This window comes from Macaca mulatta, chromosome 7 (genome assembly GCF_049350105.2).
Source record: "Macaca mulatta isolate MMU2019108-1 chromosome 7, T2T-MMU8v2.0, whole genome shotgun sequence".
Lineage (NCBI taxonomy): Eukaryota > Metazoa > Chordata > Mammalia > Primates > Cercopithecidae > Macaca > Macaca mulatta.
In genome coordinates, this window is record NC_133412.1 from 52,378,325 (window position 1) to 52,398,124 (window position 19,800).

Here is a 19,800-nt window from a genome sequence, read left to right on the forward strand (position 1 = left end):
CTCATCCTCACACTCCCACCCCAGCCCACGTTAGCCCCCCTTCCTGTGAGCACCACAGCCCCTAGACTTGTCTCACCCAGTTCTCATTAGGCTTTAATGTAATCATCTGTTTGTCCATCTTACCAACAACACAGCATTGTCAGAGCAAAGATACCATCATGTTTATCTGGCACAGAGTGGAGGCTCAGTCAATGGTTTTTGAAAGGATAAAAGGCGGCCGGGTGCGGTGGCTCATGCCTGTAATCTCAACACTTTAGGAGGCCGAGACGGATGGATCATTTGAAGTTAGGAGTTTGAAACCAGACTGGCCAACATGGCGAAACCTCATCTCTACTAAAAATACATAAATTAGCCGGCTGTGATGGCACGCACCTATAGTCCCAGCTACTTGGGAAGCTGAGGCAGGAGCCCAGGAGGCAGAGGTTGCAGTGAGCTGAAATCGTGTCACTCAACTCCAGCCTGGGCGACAGAGCGAGACTCTGTCTCAAAAAAAAAAAAAAAAAAAAATTTTTAAATAATAAAAAGAAAAAGAAACTATGAAAGGGACAATGGTGAGGAAAGAGTCCTTGGCTCATGGAAAGCCCCAGGCTCAGTGGGGGCACTTATCAGACTCAACATAGACTACTCGACACATGGCCACAGGAAGCAAAGCCAACTTGCCAAGCCCCTGGAGGAAAAAGCCAACAAAGAAGGGAAAGGGAAACCATGGGGATGGCTCTGTTCTGGGAACTGGTATTGGGGGTTGGTCCAAGGGATAGGGCAGGGTGACCCAAATGTTCTGCAGCATAATGGGGTGGGGGAGTTAAGGAACCCCAGCATCTTTGAAGGCAGTCCTCAGAGGCAGGGTGAGAGCTGCCACAGAATGGAAACCAGCTCTGGGCAGGCTGTATCATGGGCACAAGAAGGGCTGTGTCAGCCCCATTTGACCAAGACAGACCCATGAGGATGGGACTGGCCTTTGTTTCCACCACAAACAAGCAAGAGACATTGTGTTCAAAGACAGAGCTTCCTGGTCTTTGCTCTCAACCACAAGTAGGCAGCTGGGCTCCAGGCAGACCACTGAGGCACACAGAAGCCTAGCACTGAGAAGGCCAGTTCTGAATCTTTTCTGTCAATGCAAATAGACAGACTTCTCAAATTTTCTGAAAGAGGCAAAGAATAACATGCTGTTCAGGCCATATCTGGACGTTAAGAGTATCACTGATATACTGAAGGTCATCCAGAAAAATGAACAGGATGTGCTGGGAACCAAAACCAGGACAGGTCAAAGGGGCAAGTCAATGACCCACCATGGCATTCTGTAAGTAATTAAAGCCCCGCTAAGGTAGAAGAGAAAGCGGGCTTGTTCTGAGTGGTTCCTTAGGGCAGAGGGGACCAAGGGGTAATGCCCTGGCAAATAGTTAAAGGACAGAATAGGCTGTAAATGGTAAATCTTTTGTTCCTGGAGGAGACAAGCAGAAACCAAACCACCATGACTGGGAATGGTGGAGATGAAACGTCTGCCAAGGCAGAGGGCAGGAACAGACCTCTGAGCCCCTTTCCACCCATGTTATTCCCAAATGAATCAAAACACCATCTGAGGGGAAGAAGTTTTTTCCCAACGAAGTATTCAAAGCACTTAAAACCCACTTTCTCAACTTGGACCTGTCTGTGATGCCGCAGGGAACGTCACAGGGAACACCATGCCAAGGGGAACGTGAGTGAGCACAGGCAGATGGAGCAGCAGCTTGGGGGTTGGTGCCCTCTCTTCAATATTAAAGCTGAGCCCTATTCATGTTGGTGTTGTTCTTTAGTATTGCTATTTAACTGCTCTTGTATTTATGCCTTCAGGACAAGGAGCGCCCTGCCTCCTGGCAAAGCTCTGAGGCCCGGATTCTGGCATCATTACAGAACAAGCATCAAAAAATGCTTGGTGGCCGGGCGCGGTGGCTCATGCCTGTAATCCCAGCACTTTGGGAGATCACGAGGTCAGGAGATAGAGACCATCCTGGCTAACATAGTGAAACCCTGTCTCTACTAAAAAATACAAAAAACTAACCGGGTGAGGTGGCAGCGCCTGTAGTCCCAGCTACTTGGGAGGCTGAGGCAGGAGAATGGCGGGAACCCGGGAGGAGGAGCTTGCAGTGAGCCGAGATCGCGCCACTGCACTCCAGCCTGGGCAACAGAGCGAGACTCCGTCTCATAAAAAAAAAAAAAGATGCTTGGTGAGAGTAGGCTGGTGGGGTGGACAAGGAAATCTTTGGAAGCCATTGAGAGAGAGAGAAATGTGGAAGGCAAGCTGCCTCCGTTTGCTTCCCATGAAAGTACACCCAGCCACTCCCTAGACTGGACATCTCGGAAGCATAAGCCTCTTCTGGGCACAGCTGTAATCCAGCAGCCACCCTGAAGATTGGGTCGCAGCCCTGCCCAGCCTTTGGCACATCCTGAGGCTGCCAAACTCCAAAGCCCCAGAGTCTGGGGGCTACGGCTAGAAACTTCTCCCAGAAGTGAACATGGGTATCTCACAGCATCCCATGATGTGGGATCTAAAATCCTTCATCCAGGGCCCAGAACCAGGGGCCAGCCCTGCTCCGAGGCCACAGCATCAAGACCAGTACACCTTGTTTGCCCCACTGCCTCCACCAACTCAGATCAGCCAGAAAGGTCAAGAACTGGACAAAGCAGGAGAGTTGACCATCAGATAGGTATATTGGGGGAGGGAGAGATGGAGGCACCTTCATGAGTGCCTCCCACGGGCAGCAGCCTCTGCAACTTGCTGGGGGTTCAGGGAAAGCAGGGAGTTCATGGGGCTCCTCCAGCAAAGATGAGCTCCAGGGCTGCTTGGATGTCCCCACCGGTGGCCTGCAGGGCCCGCAGGCTCAGCTCATCGTCCTGGATGCCCATGTCACGTAGCTGCTGTAGCTGGGGCTGCCACTGGCTCTGTGGAAAAATAGGAACGGGCAGAAGCTGTTAGCTGGGATCCAGGGAAGACTCACTTAGGTCTGTGCTTTCCGGGGAAGGAAAGGAAGATGGGGGAGTCCTCAGCAAAGCTGTTGATGCTGAGTTCCACAGAACACGGTACTTCTAGGAAGACTAAAAGATAGGCTTGAGGGTTAAGAGAACAAATCCAAAGTTTTACAATAAAAAAAGGAAATTCTTGGCATAAGGATCAAAAGAGAATGTACAAATTATTCACTGTCTGAATTCCAAGAGGCTAAATTACTTTCTTTCTCTTGCTGTGTGTACACACACATCAGCGAGATTTTGCTCTTTATGTGATGAGTGTTACAGATTTTTTTCCCAGTTTGTTGTTAGCCTTCGGACTTTGCTTTGCTTTTTTGTTTGGTTTGGTTTGCCATGCAGAAATGTTCACCTTTTTTAAAAAGTCTTAAATTTTTGTGGTATATAGTAGGTATATCTATTTGTGGAGTATAAGAGATGTTTTAAATTTTTCGCTTTTACAAACTCAAAATGCAGAACTTTTATTTAATGGCTCCTGGATACTGAGTTTCGGCCAAGAAAGCCCTTTCCTACTATAAGGATTTGAAGAAATTCACCCATATTTTCTTCTAGTACTTTCACAGCTTCATTAATATCTCTATCTCATGACAGCAGGGATGAGCACAATTTAGGGAAAACAATGTGTTCACATGTGGGAAGAAGGCAATGCAAAGGGGAAGAAAAGCAAAGTCAAAGAGGCAGGCAGGAATGAGAATGTGGAGGGCTTAAAAAAAATCCACACAAATCAATTTGAATTCATTTTACAGGCCAGGTGGAACCAGTGAAAGCTTCTGAGCTAAGGAATAAAGTAAACAGGCATCTAGCAACAGGGGAGATGCAAAAATGGAGAAGACAAGTCATTCACACATCCTCCTCCTGTTCCCTTACTGTTCACAAGGACTACATGGAACACTGAAAACCACACAGGCTTGAACGCTATCGTTACAACTTCATGGCCTTTTGACCCCAGACAAGTTCCAGGAATGATGCTCTACCCATTGGCTTACTATGTGGAATAGAGGAAAAGAGATGTGAAGCAAACAGCTCATGCATGGAGCTGTGAACTACAATGCTGGCCCCTCAGGTCTGCCCCTTAGCTGCTAGGGTGACCTTTCCCCTCCTTAAAGCCTCCCATGAGCCGGGTGTGGTGGCTCACACCTGTAATCTAGCACTCTGGGAGGCTAAGGTGGGTGAATCACTTGAGCCCAAGAGTTCAAGACGAGGCTGGGCAACATAGGGAGACCCCCATCTCTACAAAAAGTACAAAAAACTAGCCAGGCATGGTGGTGCATACCTGTAGTCCCAGCTACCCAGGAGGCTGAGGTGGGAGGATCACCTAAGCCCAGGAAGTTGAGGCTGCAGTGAGTTGTGATCACACCACTGTACTCCACCCTGGGTGACAGAGTGAGACCCTGTCTCAATCAATCAATCAATCAATCAATGCCTCCCAGGGATCCCTGGTGACTACTACATCAAGTCATCAAGTTTATTCTCCTCAGGTTGGCATTCAAGCCCCTCACATGTAGGTTCCTGCTCTCTTTCTCTGGCCCCATCTGCGGATCTTCTACACTGGACACTGCATCCTAGCCTCGTAGTTTTGAGTACATCACACATACCTCCACACGTGCACAAACAGGTAGCTGTCTTCACCTGGAAATCATCCCCTTCCTACCTCAAACACCCCCTCCCTGGTTAGCTAACTTCTAATTCTTCTGACAATCAGCTTAAATACCCCTCCCTCAGAAAAGTTTTGCCTGACCCTTACTTCAAGGAGCTGGGCTTCTTGCCTTGTTGCTCCCCAGCTCAGTACCTGCCTGGTGCCCCTCCATGGCAGGGATGAGAACCAGCTTGCCTCTAGCCCAGCATCTGGACTCCGGCCTAGTATATATATGCTCAGTCAATGCTCACTGAATGAATGAATGAAATCGCCATGATTATCTAAGCCAGGTGGTCTAGGGAGTCAAGCCATGGTCAGTAGGGGCAGGAGAAGCCATAGTGACCACTGTGAATGGTCTGAGAGTGTGCCCTTGCTGGGAACACTCTGTACCTGTCCCACTGCCATGCTCCAGCTATTCCCAGAACGAAGCATGCCAGGTGTGAAGGACCCCCAGAGAGCAAAAAAAGGCTGGGCATCCAAAATAACAAGGAAGCCACATGGAAACCAGGAAGTGGGGAAGACTGACCTGAAGGCTGGGCTGCCCAGAGGCCTGAAGGGCATGCTGTAGGGCTTGGCTGAAGAGATCATTGGTGATGGGCGTCCCTGACTGGACACCAGAGGACATTGGTGAGGTCCCTGAGGAATGGCCCTAGAGACAAATCAGTGGTCAGTGCCACCCTCAGAGCCATCTCAATCTTATAGCAGATACTTGCTGTTGTCATATCACCCCATAGTGCTCCTGAGGTACGCAACTTCTGCCTCCCAACAAAGACCTGCCATGAGACAACCAAACAAAGGTACCTAGAAGCTCTCTATGTGGGCAGGAAAGGTTCCATTCTTTTCTGCACTGAGCGCCTTGTCCCACCCTAGGACCCCAGCACTGGGAGAGATGGCCTTGAAAGCTGAAGTGACTTTTCACCCAGAAATGCTTAAGCTGGTGGTGTCTGCTCCCTGTCAGGGATGAGGAAGGGCATATTGTGTGAGGGGAGAGTCTTCTGAACTAATAGGAGGGACTACTCAGGACCATGTTAAAATCTAGACCTCTGAGTCCTCAAGGCAAGTGAAGGGGAGGTCACTCAAGCTGCAGTAAGAAATCTCCACCAGGAGTCCAGGGTTCAGCTTAAACTAGATCTAGCACCAGGGTCAGCAAAGGCAAATCTATTCTACTGCTGGGGAGCTTGTTCCTTGGGGACCCAGCCTTGATCTTCCAGGCCCTGTCTTCATACCTGGGTGCCAGGAGTCGGTGTGTGAGAGCTGCTCTCCGGAGTGCTGGCCAGGGCCAGGGCGGTGGCCAGCTCACTCTGGGTGATGGGCCGGGGCCCAGCAGCTCCACTGTACCCCAGGGAGGCTGGGCGGGAGCTGGGGGTACTGCTAGAGGGTGTGGACCTGGTGTTCTAGAGAAAGAAGACACTCAGAATCAGGCAAGCAGTACTATGAAACTCCCAGATGAACTTCACCCACCTCCAGGAATAGTTCTTGGGGAAACTCTTAAGCTCGCAGGTTCAGAAAGGAATCCCAAAGCAGAAATAGTATGACATGGTCTTGGCCACTCAGTGGCCTGTGTCCACCTCCCAGCCTTGGGAGTGCCAGGTCCCAGGATGCAGCTCATTCCCAGCACCATCTACCCCAAATGGCAGGCAGGCAGGCAGTCCACTTACTGGGTGAAAGTCGTCCTCATCATCCGAGAGCCCTTCAAACAGGAAGCCACCTGGAGGAGGACGAACAGATTTCAGGAGGAAGAACAGAAAGGCACAGGCGCAGCTCCAGAATCTCAGCTCAAGTTACTCTCCAAATTCATATTTTCATCTCTCCCCTCGGAAAATTACAGGACAGATGCACTTCCTGACTCAAACCGAGAGTTCCCAAGGAACGCCCTCTGCCAACGCTATACATAGCTGCTGAGTAAAGCAAATTCCTGGGCCACTGCCGGCTCCTAAGGGGCCCATATTACGCTATTCAGGGGCTCACCTGGCATATCCCGGTATGAGCTGGAGGGCATGCTCCGGGAAGAGGAGTCAGTCCCTGGCATTGGGGCACTGCCTGCTACCGAGTGCAGAACCAGGACAATGGCATTGACGAGGGCTGGGTGAGCAGGCACCAACCTAGGACAGAAGCAGGAAGAAACCCAAGGGTGACTCCAAAAGAGCACCCTCGACCATGACAAGAGTTCTGGGTGCCCTCTCACAACAATGCAGCCACCTGTGCCTGCCCTCAAATTCCTCGGTCTCCAGCATCTTCCGCCAGGAAGATTTATCCTCCTGCTGATCTGCCCCCAGCAACGGGAGCAAGGCCTTCAATTCCTGGGTCCACTGCAGATTCTTCACCCTCTCCGTAGGCAAGGCATGATGGGAAAGGTGCAGCCTGGGAGGCTCAGGGTTCTGGCCTGAGCACATGAGGAGCCTCTGGTCTAGGCACCACTACTACATCAGGCAACCCTGGACAGGTCCCTTCTCTTCCCAGGGTGGGGCTGTTTTCTTCACTTGCAAAATGAGGACATGTCCTTTCCAGCTTTGACACTTTATGGATCTGTACACCTGCTTCTCCTTTCACCAGTTTAAAATCCTTGGAAAGCTCCCTAATTTCTACCAAACGAAACCTAAACTGAGCCTGGCAGGCAAGATCCTTTCCCTCAGAATCCTGCTTCCTCCCAACACTCTTGACAAAAGCCCTGCTCTTGGGCTTTGCTCTTTCTCACCTCCTGACATATTTACAGGGTAGACTTGGTGACAGACCATGGATGGGCTCCCAGAGCAGACTGCAGGGTGACAATTAGCACATGAGGAGAGAGAAGGTACCCTCTAATAGGACAGGTACACTTACGTATCAAGCATATTGGGATCAGCGAAGACAGAGAAGAGGTCCTTGTCCTGGAGAACCCCTGAAAAAGAGCAGAGCTCACCTCAGGGAAAGGAAATCAGTCAGATCCACGAGGGAGAAGAGGCTTTGTGTCTCAGAGCAACCAGCTCAACAGGGACACAGGACAACAAGCCAATCTTCATCAGAAGTAGAGGAAACAAAGCACCAAGCAACATAATTCAGGTACTCTCGATCTTGCTCTAGGGAGGATGGTCCCCAGCTCTCCACCTCCCCCTGCACTTCAGTCACATCACAGACTGGCTACCAACACACCTGTCTCTTTCTCCCGTATCTCTGGGCTCCTCCCTTACTCAAGGTGTGCAAGACGCCTTCCCTGATTGCTGTGATATGGGCTAACTGCTGTCCTCATTTGGCATCCTCATACCCTTAATTACGATGTTAGTTAGGCCATTATCTCTCTGTGGGACTGAGAGCTCTTAAAGCACTGGGTATACCAGACACACCTTGATTATTCTCCCTCTTCCCACAAGACCAGTCATTCTTCAAAAGATAGTCTAAGTCTCTTTAGAAGAACTGTCTTCTCCTGTTTTCTTCTTTTCCGACAACTCCTATTTCCGCAAATTCAGTCCTGCACTTACCAAGAGCAATGGGGTCACTGCTGAGGCCTGGGGTGGCCACAATGATCTGATCCAGAGATTCCTTATTGCTGAGCATCTTAAAGACCTGCAGGAGAAATGGGGAGGGCTGAGCACTCCAACCAACTCAATGCACTCATCAAATGCCCACATTGTGCTGAGGACTTCCTCCCTTTAAGTGCTTGCATGTACATCACCACAATGGAACAATAGCCCCGGAAACAGATGAACCTCTTTTTGGTCTAAGATCGTAGCTTACTGGAGGGGAAACAAACAATTAAAAAAAAAAAAAAAGAAAAAAAAAAGGCAAGACCACAGTAAACCTTCAAATCTCTGTGCTCCTTTTCCCCACCTACAGTTTAATGCTTCCAAAATAAAAGCTCTCATTACAAGCCCAGTAACAAAGGTTTCTCTAGGTTCCAAAAGTCCTTTTCAATCTCTGTACAATTACTATTTCATATTTGTATATATTGCTAAGTTCACAGCTGTACTAATTTTGCCTCTCAACTCTCCTACAGAGAGACATCAGCCCAATTCCCCAGTAAGGACAACTAGGTCAAGGGGCAATAAGCAGGCAGTTCAGCCAAAGTCAAAGAACAAGGTCCAGCAGAAACAGTATGTGGATCTTTTGGCTGTCACCGTACGGGCAGGTTGTATGGTTATCATTAGAGGGAATCAGCAATGCCTGACTGAGACAGGCTCTTTGGGGAAAGACAGGGCTCCACTGAGGCCCACAGACATGGCAAAAACTCCCCAAGGAACTCTTGGTTGTCATGGAAACAGGCTTCCAGCTCCCACTCCACACCACTCGCCAGCCAGCGTTCACACCCTCTCCTACAGTCCTGGCTGGGGGCCGTGGCACACACTCACCGCTTCCCTGTAAGAGGAGCTGCTGTGCAGGGCAGTGTGCAGCACCCGGAACTCTCTCATGGCAGCCACTTTGTCCACAGGTTCTGGCGGACAAGACACTCAGAGTTACCCTACAGCACAGGCCCTGTCTCTTCCACAGACATGGTAACATCATTTCAATGTGCCAAGGAGCAGCCTGGTCTGTGCATTCCCTTCCCTCATTACCCCTTAAGAATGTGAGTGCCCACTCAGAAAAACCCATTTGTGCCACGGATGTGAAAACTGCTAGTAAGCATCTTTACGTTCTCTTGTAAGCATCTTCCACAGATAAAACAAACAAATTCAAGTTGTGGCAGAGGAGAATCTTACCACATGAAAAACAGTGCTCTGATCAACATCCCACTGCAGGAATTCCAGACTAATAACATTTGGTTGTTGGTGTTTTTGCCTTTGTTTTTCAGACACAGTCTCATCTCTTGCCCAGGCCGGAGTGCAGTGGCGCAGTCTCGGCTCACTGCAACCTCCACCTCCCTGGTTGAAGCGACTCTCGTGCCTCAGCCTCCCGAGTAGCTGGGATTACAGGTGTGCAATTATCCACTCTTGGATAATTTTTGTATTTTTAGTAGACACGGGGTTTCACCATATTGGTCAGACTGGTCTCAAACTCCTGACCTCAAGTGATCCATGTGCCTCGGCCTCCCAAAGTGCTAGGATTACAGGCATGAGCCACCATGCCCCGCCCTGGGTCACACTTTTTAAAGTATGGTTATCCTCATGAAGGACCACTACTTGTGACTGTACTGACTGTGTACTGCCCTACTCCAGGGGCACCACTCCCAAAGCAAGGTCAATAGCACCCCTGGGGTTCAGTGTGGCAGCCACATCCTTATCGACAGTCCTGATCATGAGGCTGTCTTTTGAAAAATAGTCACCGTAAGTAAATTACCTAATTTATTCATTCAACAAACATGTACTAAGCATTTACTCCATGCCTGACTTTGGACAAGGAACTAGAATGTGAAAAATAAGAACCCCTGCCGTCAAGGAACTCTTACGGCAGTAGGAGAAATGAGACTACATCAAACACACAATTACAAAATGCCACGCTGAGGACCTCAACAGAGATGTGGATCCCAGCTAGGGCACCAGGAACACAAAGGCAGACAGCCACCACTGAGACGGAGGGTAAAGACAGAGAGCTGCCTCCCAGAGGAGACCATTTGAAATGGGTATCAAAGAGAGAGCTGATATTTACTGGGGGGTGAAGGTATTCCAAGCCTAAATGAGAACATGTGCAAAGGCATGGAAGAATAAAAGAATGTGGTGCTTTGAACAAACAGCAAGTCATTCTTTGTGGCTGGAGCTTGGGGTACACATCCCAGCTCAAACAGCAGGCTAATAAGGTGAGGTCCTGAAGGGATTTGTAACCTGCCATGGAGAACCACCAAAGGGATCCAGCTGGGAAGACAGATAACAATGGGTTCTCCTCCTACAGACCCTAATCTGTAGGAGAACACGAAATGTGATTCCTTTGTGAAGAAAAGCACTCAAGGAGAAAATATCTAAAACACTGTCACAAGACAGTTTCTTCACAGATCTAAGAGTTTATTGTAACCTTCCAATAAAAAGGTCATTTGTTTCAAAAATAATCCTCCAGGTAGAAGGTGGGAGGAAAAGGACTCTTAATATCTTAAGCCAGTATTCAGCTAAGAGTCATGGCTGTCACTGTAAGACCTCTGAGCTAAATTCATCCTTTGAAAGTGGAAGGCAGCCAGCCCAGTGGAAATGGTTTTCCTCTTGAGCCAGGAAAACCCCTGGTCCATATCCCAGCTCTTGCATTCACTTTCTAAGTAGCTGACCTTGAATAAATGTCTTTCTAACCCTTTTCTTCCTCCATAAGATGCTAATGCTGTTACCTACCCTGCAGGGCCACTGTAATGATTAAATGAGGTATAAAAGGGAAAAAACCTGGCTCACAGAAGCCACAAATGTTATTTTCCTTCTGTTAATGCCCTCCAGCCAAAGAGCTGAGGGGCATATCTGTATTTAAACTAGTTGGGCGTACTGCTCAGTACAGAGAGAAGAATGAACACCATAGGAAACCATGGGCTGTCTCAGTAAGAGGATATTAGAAAGGACTTCTTGGTTTTTTTTTTTTTTTGAGACAGAGTTTCGCTCTTGTTGCCCAGGCTGGAGTACAATGGCATGATCTCGGCTCATGGCAACTTCTGCCTCCCGGGTTCAACTGATTCTCCTGCCTCAGTCTCTCAAGTAGCTGGGATTACAGGCATGCACCACCATGCCCGGCTTATTTTTTATTTTAAGTAGAGACGGGGTTTCTCCATGTTGGTCAGGCTTGTCTCGAACTCCCGACCTCAGGTGATCTGCCCGCCTCGGCCTCCCAAAGTGCTGGATTACAGGCATGAGCCGCTGAGCCCGGCCAGAAAAGACTTCTTACACGATTTTGGCTTTGTCTGAGTGATTTGTGGAAAAATTTAAAGAAGTGAGGTTTTACTCCGGATAGGATGCTTTCGGCAGTGGGAGTGATTTTATAATTGAGTATTTTAATAACTCTTACCTAGAAGGAAGGAAAACTAGAGCAAGGTGGAAGCTGTAATTGGCAAAGAAGCAGCTATTACTCTCATCAGCCGAGATAGAAAGATACTTGGTCACTTTTGTGATTTGGATAATGCTCATGTTTTTGTCTCTGTTCAGCAATGATAGGGATCTTGTTTTTGTCTTAATCCATAGTGGTCTCAGAGTGGCCTTGACTGATATTGGGGATCTGTACAATTGTTCATGTTCCCCAAAAGGACACCAAGGCCTGGCTGTGAGTGCCAGGCCAACCTCTGGATGTCAGGAACTCCGTTCCTCTTTCTCACTTCCCATCAGAGTATGAAAGACATTTTTGTCTTTTACGGTTAGAACTGAAAGGGGGGTAAATTTCAAACTGATAACTAGTCACAGCAATCATGAACATTATAAAAAGATGTCAACCTGCCAGTTTAACAAAGCTAATCTCTTTTACACAGCTTAGCTTTATTCTTGGGGAGGCTTTTAAAATACACATGCAAAATTTAAATCATGAATTCCAAGCACCTTCTATTTATAAACCAAAAAGGCATCCGAGGCTTTGTATATTTTCTCCAAGAGCTATTTAAATACTCTTTGAATAGCTTCAGGAAAATAAATTACCAGTATAGCAAGAGCAGTTAGCTGACTGAACAAATCACCACCTGAGGCAGTTTGTAGGAAGATTTGTTAACAAGGGAACAAACTGGGGCATTAGGAAAGTGCCAAAAGTTTCCAGTTTTTTTCTAATGAGAACAACAATAACAAAAGGATACAAAGTTTACTTTGTATCACTGAAAAATAAACTGTTAACTTAAAGGAGTTTAAGTAGACACAAACTCACTATCCCATTAGGAAACAGTAGATGACAAACTTAGAAAGTGGAGAAACAGTCAGGAATGGTGCCTGTACTTTGGGAGGCTGAGGTGGGGCGGATGGCTTGGGTCAGGAGTTCGAGACCAGGCTGACCAACATGGAGACACCCCGTCTCTACTAAAAATAAAAAAATTAGCTGGGCGTAGTGGCACATGTCTGTAATCCCAGCTACTCAGGAGGCTGAGGCATGAGAATCACTTGAACCCGGGAGGTGGAGGCTGCAGTGAGCCAAGATCAAGACTGTGCCACTGCACTCCAGCCTGGGCAACAGAGTGAGACTCTGTCTCAAAAAAAAACAAAAACCAAAAAACAAAATGGAGAAACAAATCTCCCATTAGTGATACCAGCAGTAAGAAGGTCAAAATTGGACTCTGTTTATCAGCATGGTTTAATCCAATAAGTAATAAAGATATCATTTATCATCAGCTCAGTAAATCATCCCTTTGTTCCACCCAGGCTTGTGTCTCAAGAACACACAGACCTTTCCCTTGCAGATATTACAGAAACTCTGCCTGCTTAAGGGCTGACCCTCACTCACCTGGTTTCTGATCAGGTTCGGGCCAGGACTTTCGCAGAACGTGGACGGTGGACCCAGGTTGAATGCCATAGAAGTCAAGTGTCTGGTCATCTTTTAGCTTCCGACCACAGTAGATCAGATCTAAAAAAAGAACTGTCCACTTACATTTTGCTCCTCAAAACAAATTTAGATAGTTTTTGTTCCCTGAGAACCTTATTTTGATTGGATAGATAGCTGGAGAATGATACATGTTTTAAAAGATACTCTTATTTAATAACTTAATACTTTTTTTTTTTTTTCCTGAAACAGGGTCTTACTCTGTTGCCCAGGCTTGAGTGCAATGGCACCATCACGGTTCACTGCAGCTTCAACCTCCTGGGCTCAAGCAATTCTCCCGCCTCAGCCTCCTGAGTAGCTGGGACTATGGGCACATGCCACCACACCCAGCTAATTTTTGTAGTTTTTTTGTAGAGATAGGGTTCTGCCATGTTGCCCAGACTAGTCTCTTAACTCCTGGGCTCAAGGGATCCTCCTGCCTTAGCCTCACAAAGTGCTGGGATGACAGGCGTGAGCCACCACGTCTAGCCAATTAAATACATTTTAACAACTATTTGCAAATATAAACTCATAAAATGGACTTACATAGAATCTGGCCAGATATGGTGGCTCACGCCTATAATCCCAGCACTTTTGGAGCCTGGCCAACATGGCGAAACCCTGTCGCTACTAAAAATACAAAAATTAGGGCCGGGCACGGTGGCTCACACCTGTAATCCCAGCACTTTGGGAGGCCGAGGTGGGTGGATCACCTGAGGTCAGGAGTTCAAGGCCAGTCTGGCCAAGATGGTGAAACCTCGTCTCTACCAAAAATACAAAAATTAGCCAGGCATGGTGGAAGGTGCCTGTAATCCCAGCTACTCAGGAGGCTGAGGCAGGAAAATTGCCTGAACCTGGGAGAAAGAGGTTACAATGAGCTGAGATCGTGCCACTGCACTCCAGCCTGGGTCACAGAGCGAGACTCCGTCTCAAAAAAAAAAAAGAGGATTCACATAGAATCTATCCATAGAAAAGCTCTAGAGTTTAACATTGTGGAGACTGCCCAATTTAAATCAATGGAAAAACAACAAAATAGGATGAACTCAATCCAGGTATGACTGAAAACATCTTTTTTGCCAGTTGGATCCTTTAGCTATTATAAATTACCTTTCCAGTATAATTTAATTATATTTAAATTCCTCCCTCCTCCACCTGGACTGCTCACGCCATTTTCATTTTCTTTTTTACTGCCTTTCTTTTAACCAATCAACCAAGCAAATCCTCCTAATCATCCCTTAAGACCTACCTCAAATATACTGAGGAGCCTCCCCTGACCAACTTCTCCTTCCCTAACTCACCCCAAACGTCTGTTCTTTCAGAAAAAGAATTCACAATGTTGGCCAGGAGCGGTGGCTCATGCCTGTAATTCCAGCAGTTTGAGAGGCCAAAGCGGGCAGATCACAAGGTCAAGAGTTCAAGACCAGCCTGGCCAACATGGTGAAACCCCATGTCTCTGCTAAAAATATAAAAATTAGCTGGGCATGGTGGCACATGTCTGTAATCCCAACTACTTGGGAGGCTGAGGCAGGAGAATTGCTTGAACTGGGACCCGGGAGACAGAGGTTGCAGTGAGCCGCAATCGCAAAACTGCAGTCCAGCCTGGGCTACAGAGCAAGACTCCGTCTAAAAAATAAATAAAAAAAAATAATAATAAATAAATAAATAAAATAAGACAATGTCATAAAGAACCTGGTGATAAAGTACTTCAGTATAATACATGGCTGAAAATGGCAACCAGTAGTTTCATTATATGATTTGTGTTTCTATTTACCCAACACTCACTTCCCTGGAGTGTTAACATTATGAGGCAACAAATCCCAAGCCCTTACTTTACTCTTGTAATTTCAGAAGTATCCTCCCCTAAAAGAGATCAGAGCAGCAGCCCAACCCCATTCCAGAGAGACTCACCAATCAGCTCAGGGTCTGGAACAGACTCCTGGAGTTTGCCAGCAATAAGCTGCTTCAGAAATGAAATACTATAGCCCCCAAGCGAGTATTCTCCCAGTTCTGTCTCTGGCAACCGAAGAATAGACTTTGGAGCAAGTGGCTGGTCAGCCAGCTTCACCGCCAAGTGCCAGTCTGAGAGAGACATCCTCTCTCTTTCGCGCTCTCTCTTTCTCCCTGTAAAAGAACAAAGCCTCAGTGGTTAAAAGACAGACCACCACCCTACTCCACCCCCACCCACCAAAGGGTTGAATAAAAGACAATTCAATGTGACACTGTTGAAGAAGCACAGGGTGCACCATCAGGAGGCCAGAACTAGAATCTGGGGTTCTCTCTCTACTCATACTGTGATGGACAGCTCTCTAGGCCTCAGTTTCTTCATCCCTAATGTGGACATAAAAACGCCATCCAACCTAATAGGAATGTTATGAAAGAGATCATCTAACCCTCTCCCTTCTGTATGCTCCTTTTCCCAATTTTCTTCAACTCTTGCTTGAACCAGTAGAACAGCTTTATAACAAGTTCCCTAACTCTTGCCTCTCCCTATCAAATATCTGTGCTGCCACCTAACAACCTATCATTCTAAAACACAGATCTGATCAAGTCACTTCTTTGCTTAGAACTCTTCCAATGTTGGGCTGGGCGCAGTGACTCATGCCTGTAATCCTAGCACTTTGGGAGGTCTAGACAGGCGGATTGCCTGAGCTCAGGCGTTTGAGACGAGCCTGGCCAACATGGTGAAACTCATCTCTACTAAAAATACAAAAATTAGCCGGGCATTAGTAGTGCACACCTGTAGTCCCAGCTACTTGGAAGGCTGAGGTTGCAGTGAGCCAAGATCTCACTTCACTGTACTCCAGCCTGGGTGACATGAGACTCTGTCGCAAAAAATAAATAAATAAAAATAAAAAAAAGCAAGCCAGGGGCGGTGGCTCACACGTGTAATCCTAGCACTTTGGGAGGCCGAGGCGGACGGATCACTTAAGATCAGGTGTTCGAAACCAGCCTGGCCAACATGGTTAAACTACGTCTCTACTATAATAGAAAAAAATTAGCCAGGCGTGGTGGCAGGCGCTTGTAATCAATCTCAGCTACTTGGGAGGCTGAGGCAGGCGAACTGCTTGCATCCGGGAGGCGGAGGTTGCAGTGAGTCCAGGTTGCAGTAAGTCCAGGTTGCAGTGAATCGAGATAGCGCCACTGCCCTCCAGCTTGGGCGACAGAGACTCCGTCCCCGCCTTCCCTCCCCCTCCCCCCAACAAAGACATCTTCCAATGCCTCCAAACCATCTATATAAATTAAGTATAAACTTCATCGCCTGGCTTACAAAACTCCCTACCAGGCTCCTTCCCCAACAGAGCCCTACCCTGCCAGGGGCCTCCACAACATGTAAGTACACACTCATAACAAAGCTCTCCCCTATTTTACACCTCTGCTCATCTAACTCTGCAAGTAATTTCTCTTCCCTTTTTGGCCTCTTAGCAAACTCCTACCGAAACCAACACAGATTCAACAACCTCAGTCCCCTCTCTTTCCTCTGTTGTTCCCACATCCCCTCAGAACAAAAGGGCTACAAATATCTGCCTGCTCCCTCCTCCACCCCAATTCTTGAAGGCCCTTGGAAACAAAAGACTAAAGTTTTCCTCATCCTTGTCCTCATACCTGACATATATGGACCCCAGAAAATAAATCAGAAACTCTTACGGCGGAAGAATCTTGCAAAGCAAGATAAGTTCTTGTTATAGTCATCATTATTGCTTCCAAAGAGACCTCTGGTAGGGAAGAGGAGAGAAAAGGCTGTGAAGCTGCCTAGCAGACCTTAAAGCATCCTGAAGGTACCTTCCACCTCAAGTTTATGCCAGAAGGAGGTCGTTTTATATACCATGTCTCACTTAATCCTCACAACGGTTCCCTGCGGCAGGCATTAGCCACATTTTAAGGATGAGGGAACCAAGACTCCGTAAAGTCACTGGCCCAAGGTCACAGATCGCTAGTAATGGGACAGGGGCACTATCCAGTGGCGACCTCACCGCTCCAGTGGGACCAGCTAATTAGCTGACACACATCGAGCCCGCGATGCCCAGGGACCCAGCGCCCTCACCCGTCCCGCGGAAGGAACCCGGCCGCACTGCCGCCGGTGTAAACACTCACTCTGGCCCTCTAGCCGGAAACCGGAAATTCCGCGCTGCATTCTGGGAGTTGTAGTTCCCGCTGTGGAACCCGCCTCCTTATAAACAGCCTAGTTGCAAAGCTTCCGGTTCTAGGGGAGGGCGTGGCTTCCGCGCTCTTTGAAATGTCCGGCGCCCGGGCTACTTGGTGCTTTCGTTGGAGAGGGTCGCATTTCCAGTCATTCTTCAGCCTGGTGATTCTCGCGCTCCCCTGAGGAGCTTATGAAGTACGTCGGTTCTGCCAGGTTGGAACGCGCTGCTGGACACTCGGCCGTAAGGCGGATCCTGAATCCCCTCCCACTCCGACCCTTCCCTCCAGAAGGACCTGTTCCCAAGAGGCCCCTTAAGACACATCCCAGGGGTTTCCCACGGCCCTCACGATGAAAACTGCTGTCCGCTGGTGCTGGCAGCCTCTTCTGTGCTCCTCGCCGCTGACTTCCTGCGGCGGGCCTACCTGGGGAGGCATACCGGGAACCGGACGATGACGCCCTCCAAAAGTTGGGTCCTTGAGGAGAGCTACTAACTTGGGTTCCTGGTACACTCTCTACATGCAGTGGTGAAGCTTATCTAACAGTCATTCATAGAATCAGTTTGGGGAGGGGAATTTTCGCTGAACGCTCATAGAGAAACTGTGTTTTAGGTAACTGAGAAAGTTCTGCACGGTTAAAATTGAACAGAACTTTTTTTGCACAGAAATTAGGATTGCCAAAAATACTGAAGAAAGACTACCTCTGATTGGACTCTTCTCAAGGAATTTATAATTCAAGAACTAAGGAAAGAAAGAAGTGATTATATGAAAATACTGAAGTTGATTGTAGCAACTGAAGGCTGATCCTGTGTGGGCAAATGTAAACGCTGAATTCCCACATTCCAATGTACGGCCTGGGATTAGGGCAGCAATTGAGCAGGGTAATGTTACTGAGAGCAAACAGATCGCAGGGTCTGAGAAGGCCTAACATTAAAGGCGGATCACCCCTCTGTTCTCATAAGTTATGTGGGGGGTTTTTGAAATGGCTTTCACTGTCTTCAGGGAGTTTATCTTCATGTATGTTGTGGGCGTATTAGGAACCCAAGGGTGTTCCCAAAGTCTCCCTTTCCCATCCTACCCATTTTTAGATACACCCCCTCTTTCAGTAATCCTTCCTAACCAGATCTTTAGACTCCTTCCTTTCCTAAGTTACTTGCACCTGAGCTCCATAATTTATCAAAATTATATATTATGAATACTTTCCTCAGTTCATGATTTTTTTTTTTTTACTCTTAATGGTATAATTTAATCTCATTAAAAAAAAATTTTTTTGAGACGGAATCTTACTCTGTCGCCCAGGTTGGGTTGGAGTGCAGTAGTGGCTGATCTCGGCTCACTGCACCCTCTGCCTCCCGGGTTCAAGCGATTCTCATGCCTCAGCCTCCCGGGGAGCTGGGACTACAGGCACCTGCCACCACGCCCTGCTCATTTTTGTATTTTTAGTAGAGACGGGGTTTCACCACGTTGTCCAGGCTGGTCTCAAACTCGTGACCTCAGGTGATCCACCCGCCTTGGCCTCCCAAAGTGCAGGGATTACAGGCGGGAGCCACCACGCCCAGCCTGATATTTTGTTTTGATGGTTAGTGCCTTTTGTGTCCTATATAAGAAATCTTTGTCTGCCCTCGTTGTGAAGATATTACCCTAGTTTTTCTTCTGTGTTATTTTATCTTTCACATTTAGGTCTATGATTAATTTCACATTAATCTTTGTATATGATAGGAGTTAGACATCAAGATTCTTCTCTTCCATATGGGTGTACAGTTGATCCAGCACTATTTAAAAATTTTCTTCCCACTGAATTTCAGTGGCAGCTTTGTCATAAATCCGGTGACTATATATGTCTGGGTCAATTTTTTACTCTATTCTGTGCCACGGGTGTATTTTTCTGTCATTGTGCCAGTATCACACATCTTGATTTCTACGACTTTAGAGTAGGTCTTGATATCTGCTAGCCTTTTTCCTTTAAGAGGGGCATGGCTGTTCTATCACCAGTAGATGACAATTGTTAACTTTTGTTTTATGCTTCTAAAAGTATAATTTTACTGAATTTTAAATATATGTATTCAACAAAATTTAGATTGCACTGCACATTTGTTTAGTAATCTACATACTTTACTTAGCTTGAATATTTCCCTTGTGCGCAAATATTCTTGAGACTTTTTACTTTGAAATAATTTCAAGTTTACAGTACAGTTGCAAAAATATTACAAAATAATGCCCTCATACCCTTAACCCAAAGTCCTCAGTTGTTAATAGTTTATATTTACCTCATTATTCTTTCTCTCTCACTCTCTCACTATGCATATTGTTCTTTTGTTTTTCCACCCGTTTAAGAGCCAATTACAGACATTACCCTAAGTATTTCATTATTTCCTGAAAACAAGGATGTATTCTATGCCATAGCCACAGTATAACCCAGCAAAATCAAGAAATTAACAAATACAATACTACCATGTAACTTATAATCTCATTCACCTTTCATCAACCATTCCAGTTGGGTAGAGGCTGATTATCTCTCTGCCATTTTCATAAGTTATGTCATAGATTTTCACATCTATCATATCAGTCATTTCTCCAAAGAGCCTTAGTTCCTTTTAGTGAAGAATGAATGGTATTTAGAAGCCAAGTCTGGCTGCTAGGTGTGTTTATTGTTACTGAGATGTCAT

At 47.1% G+C, this 19,800-nt stretch overlaps 1 protein-coding gene across 7 annotated transcripts; it reads right to left on the bottom strand.

The window, feature by feature from the left end:
- Positions 1 to 2,669: 2,669 nt before the first annotated feature.
- UBL7 (ubiquitin like 7) lies at positions 2,670 to 17,117 on the bottom strand. 7 transcript variants are annotated; one of them, XM_077939867.1, is made up of 12 exons: positions 17,040 to 17,111; positions 15,241 to 15,325; positions 14,906 to 15,118; positions 12,923 to 13,042; positions 8,959 to 9,041; positions 8,092 to 8,176; positions 7,457 to 7,514; positions 6,605 to 6,738; positions 6,295 to 6,344; positions 5,863 to 6,030; positions 5,163 to 5,285; positions 2,670 to 2,919 (listed from the first exon to the last, which is right to left on the bottom strand). In XM_077939867.1, exons 3-12 carry the CDS (start codon positions 15,087 to 15,089, stop codon positions 2,782 to 2,784), a joined length of 1,143 nt encoding a protein of 380 aa, XP_077795993.1. In that variant the 5' UTR covers positions 15,090 to 15,118; positions 15,241 to 15,325; positions 17,040 to 17,111; the 3' UTR covers positions 2,670 to 2,781. The 7 variants fall into 7 exon arrangements, with proteins under 7 accessions (XP_077795993.1, XP_077795990.1, XP_077795992.1 ...); XM_077939864.1 differs by lacking the exon at positions 15,241 to 15,325 and adding an exon at positions 16,601 to 16,710 and having other exon boundaries at positions 16,969 to 17,111; XM_077939866.1 differs by lacking the exon at positions 15,241 to 15,325 and adding an exon at positions 16,643 to 16,710 and having other exon boundaries at positions 16,821 to 17,111.
- Between the last annotated feature and the right edge of the window lie 2,683 nt (positions 17,118 to 19,800).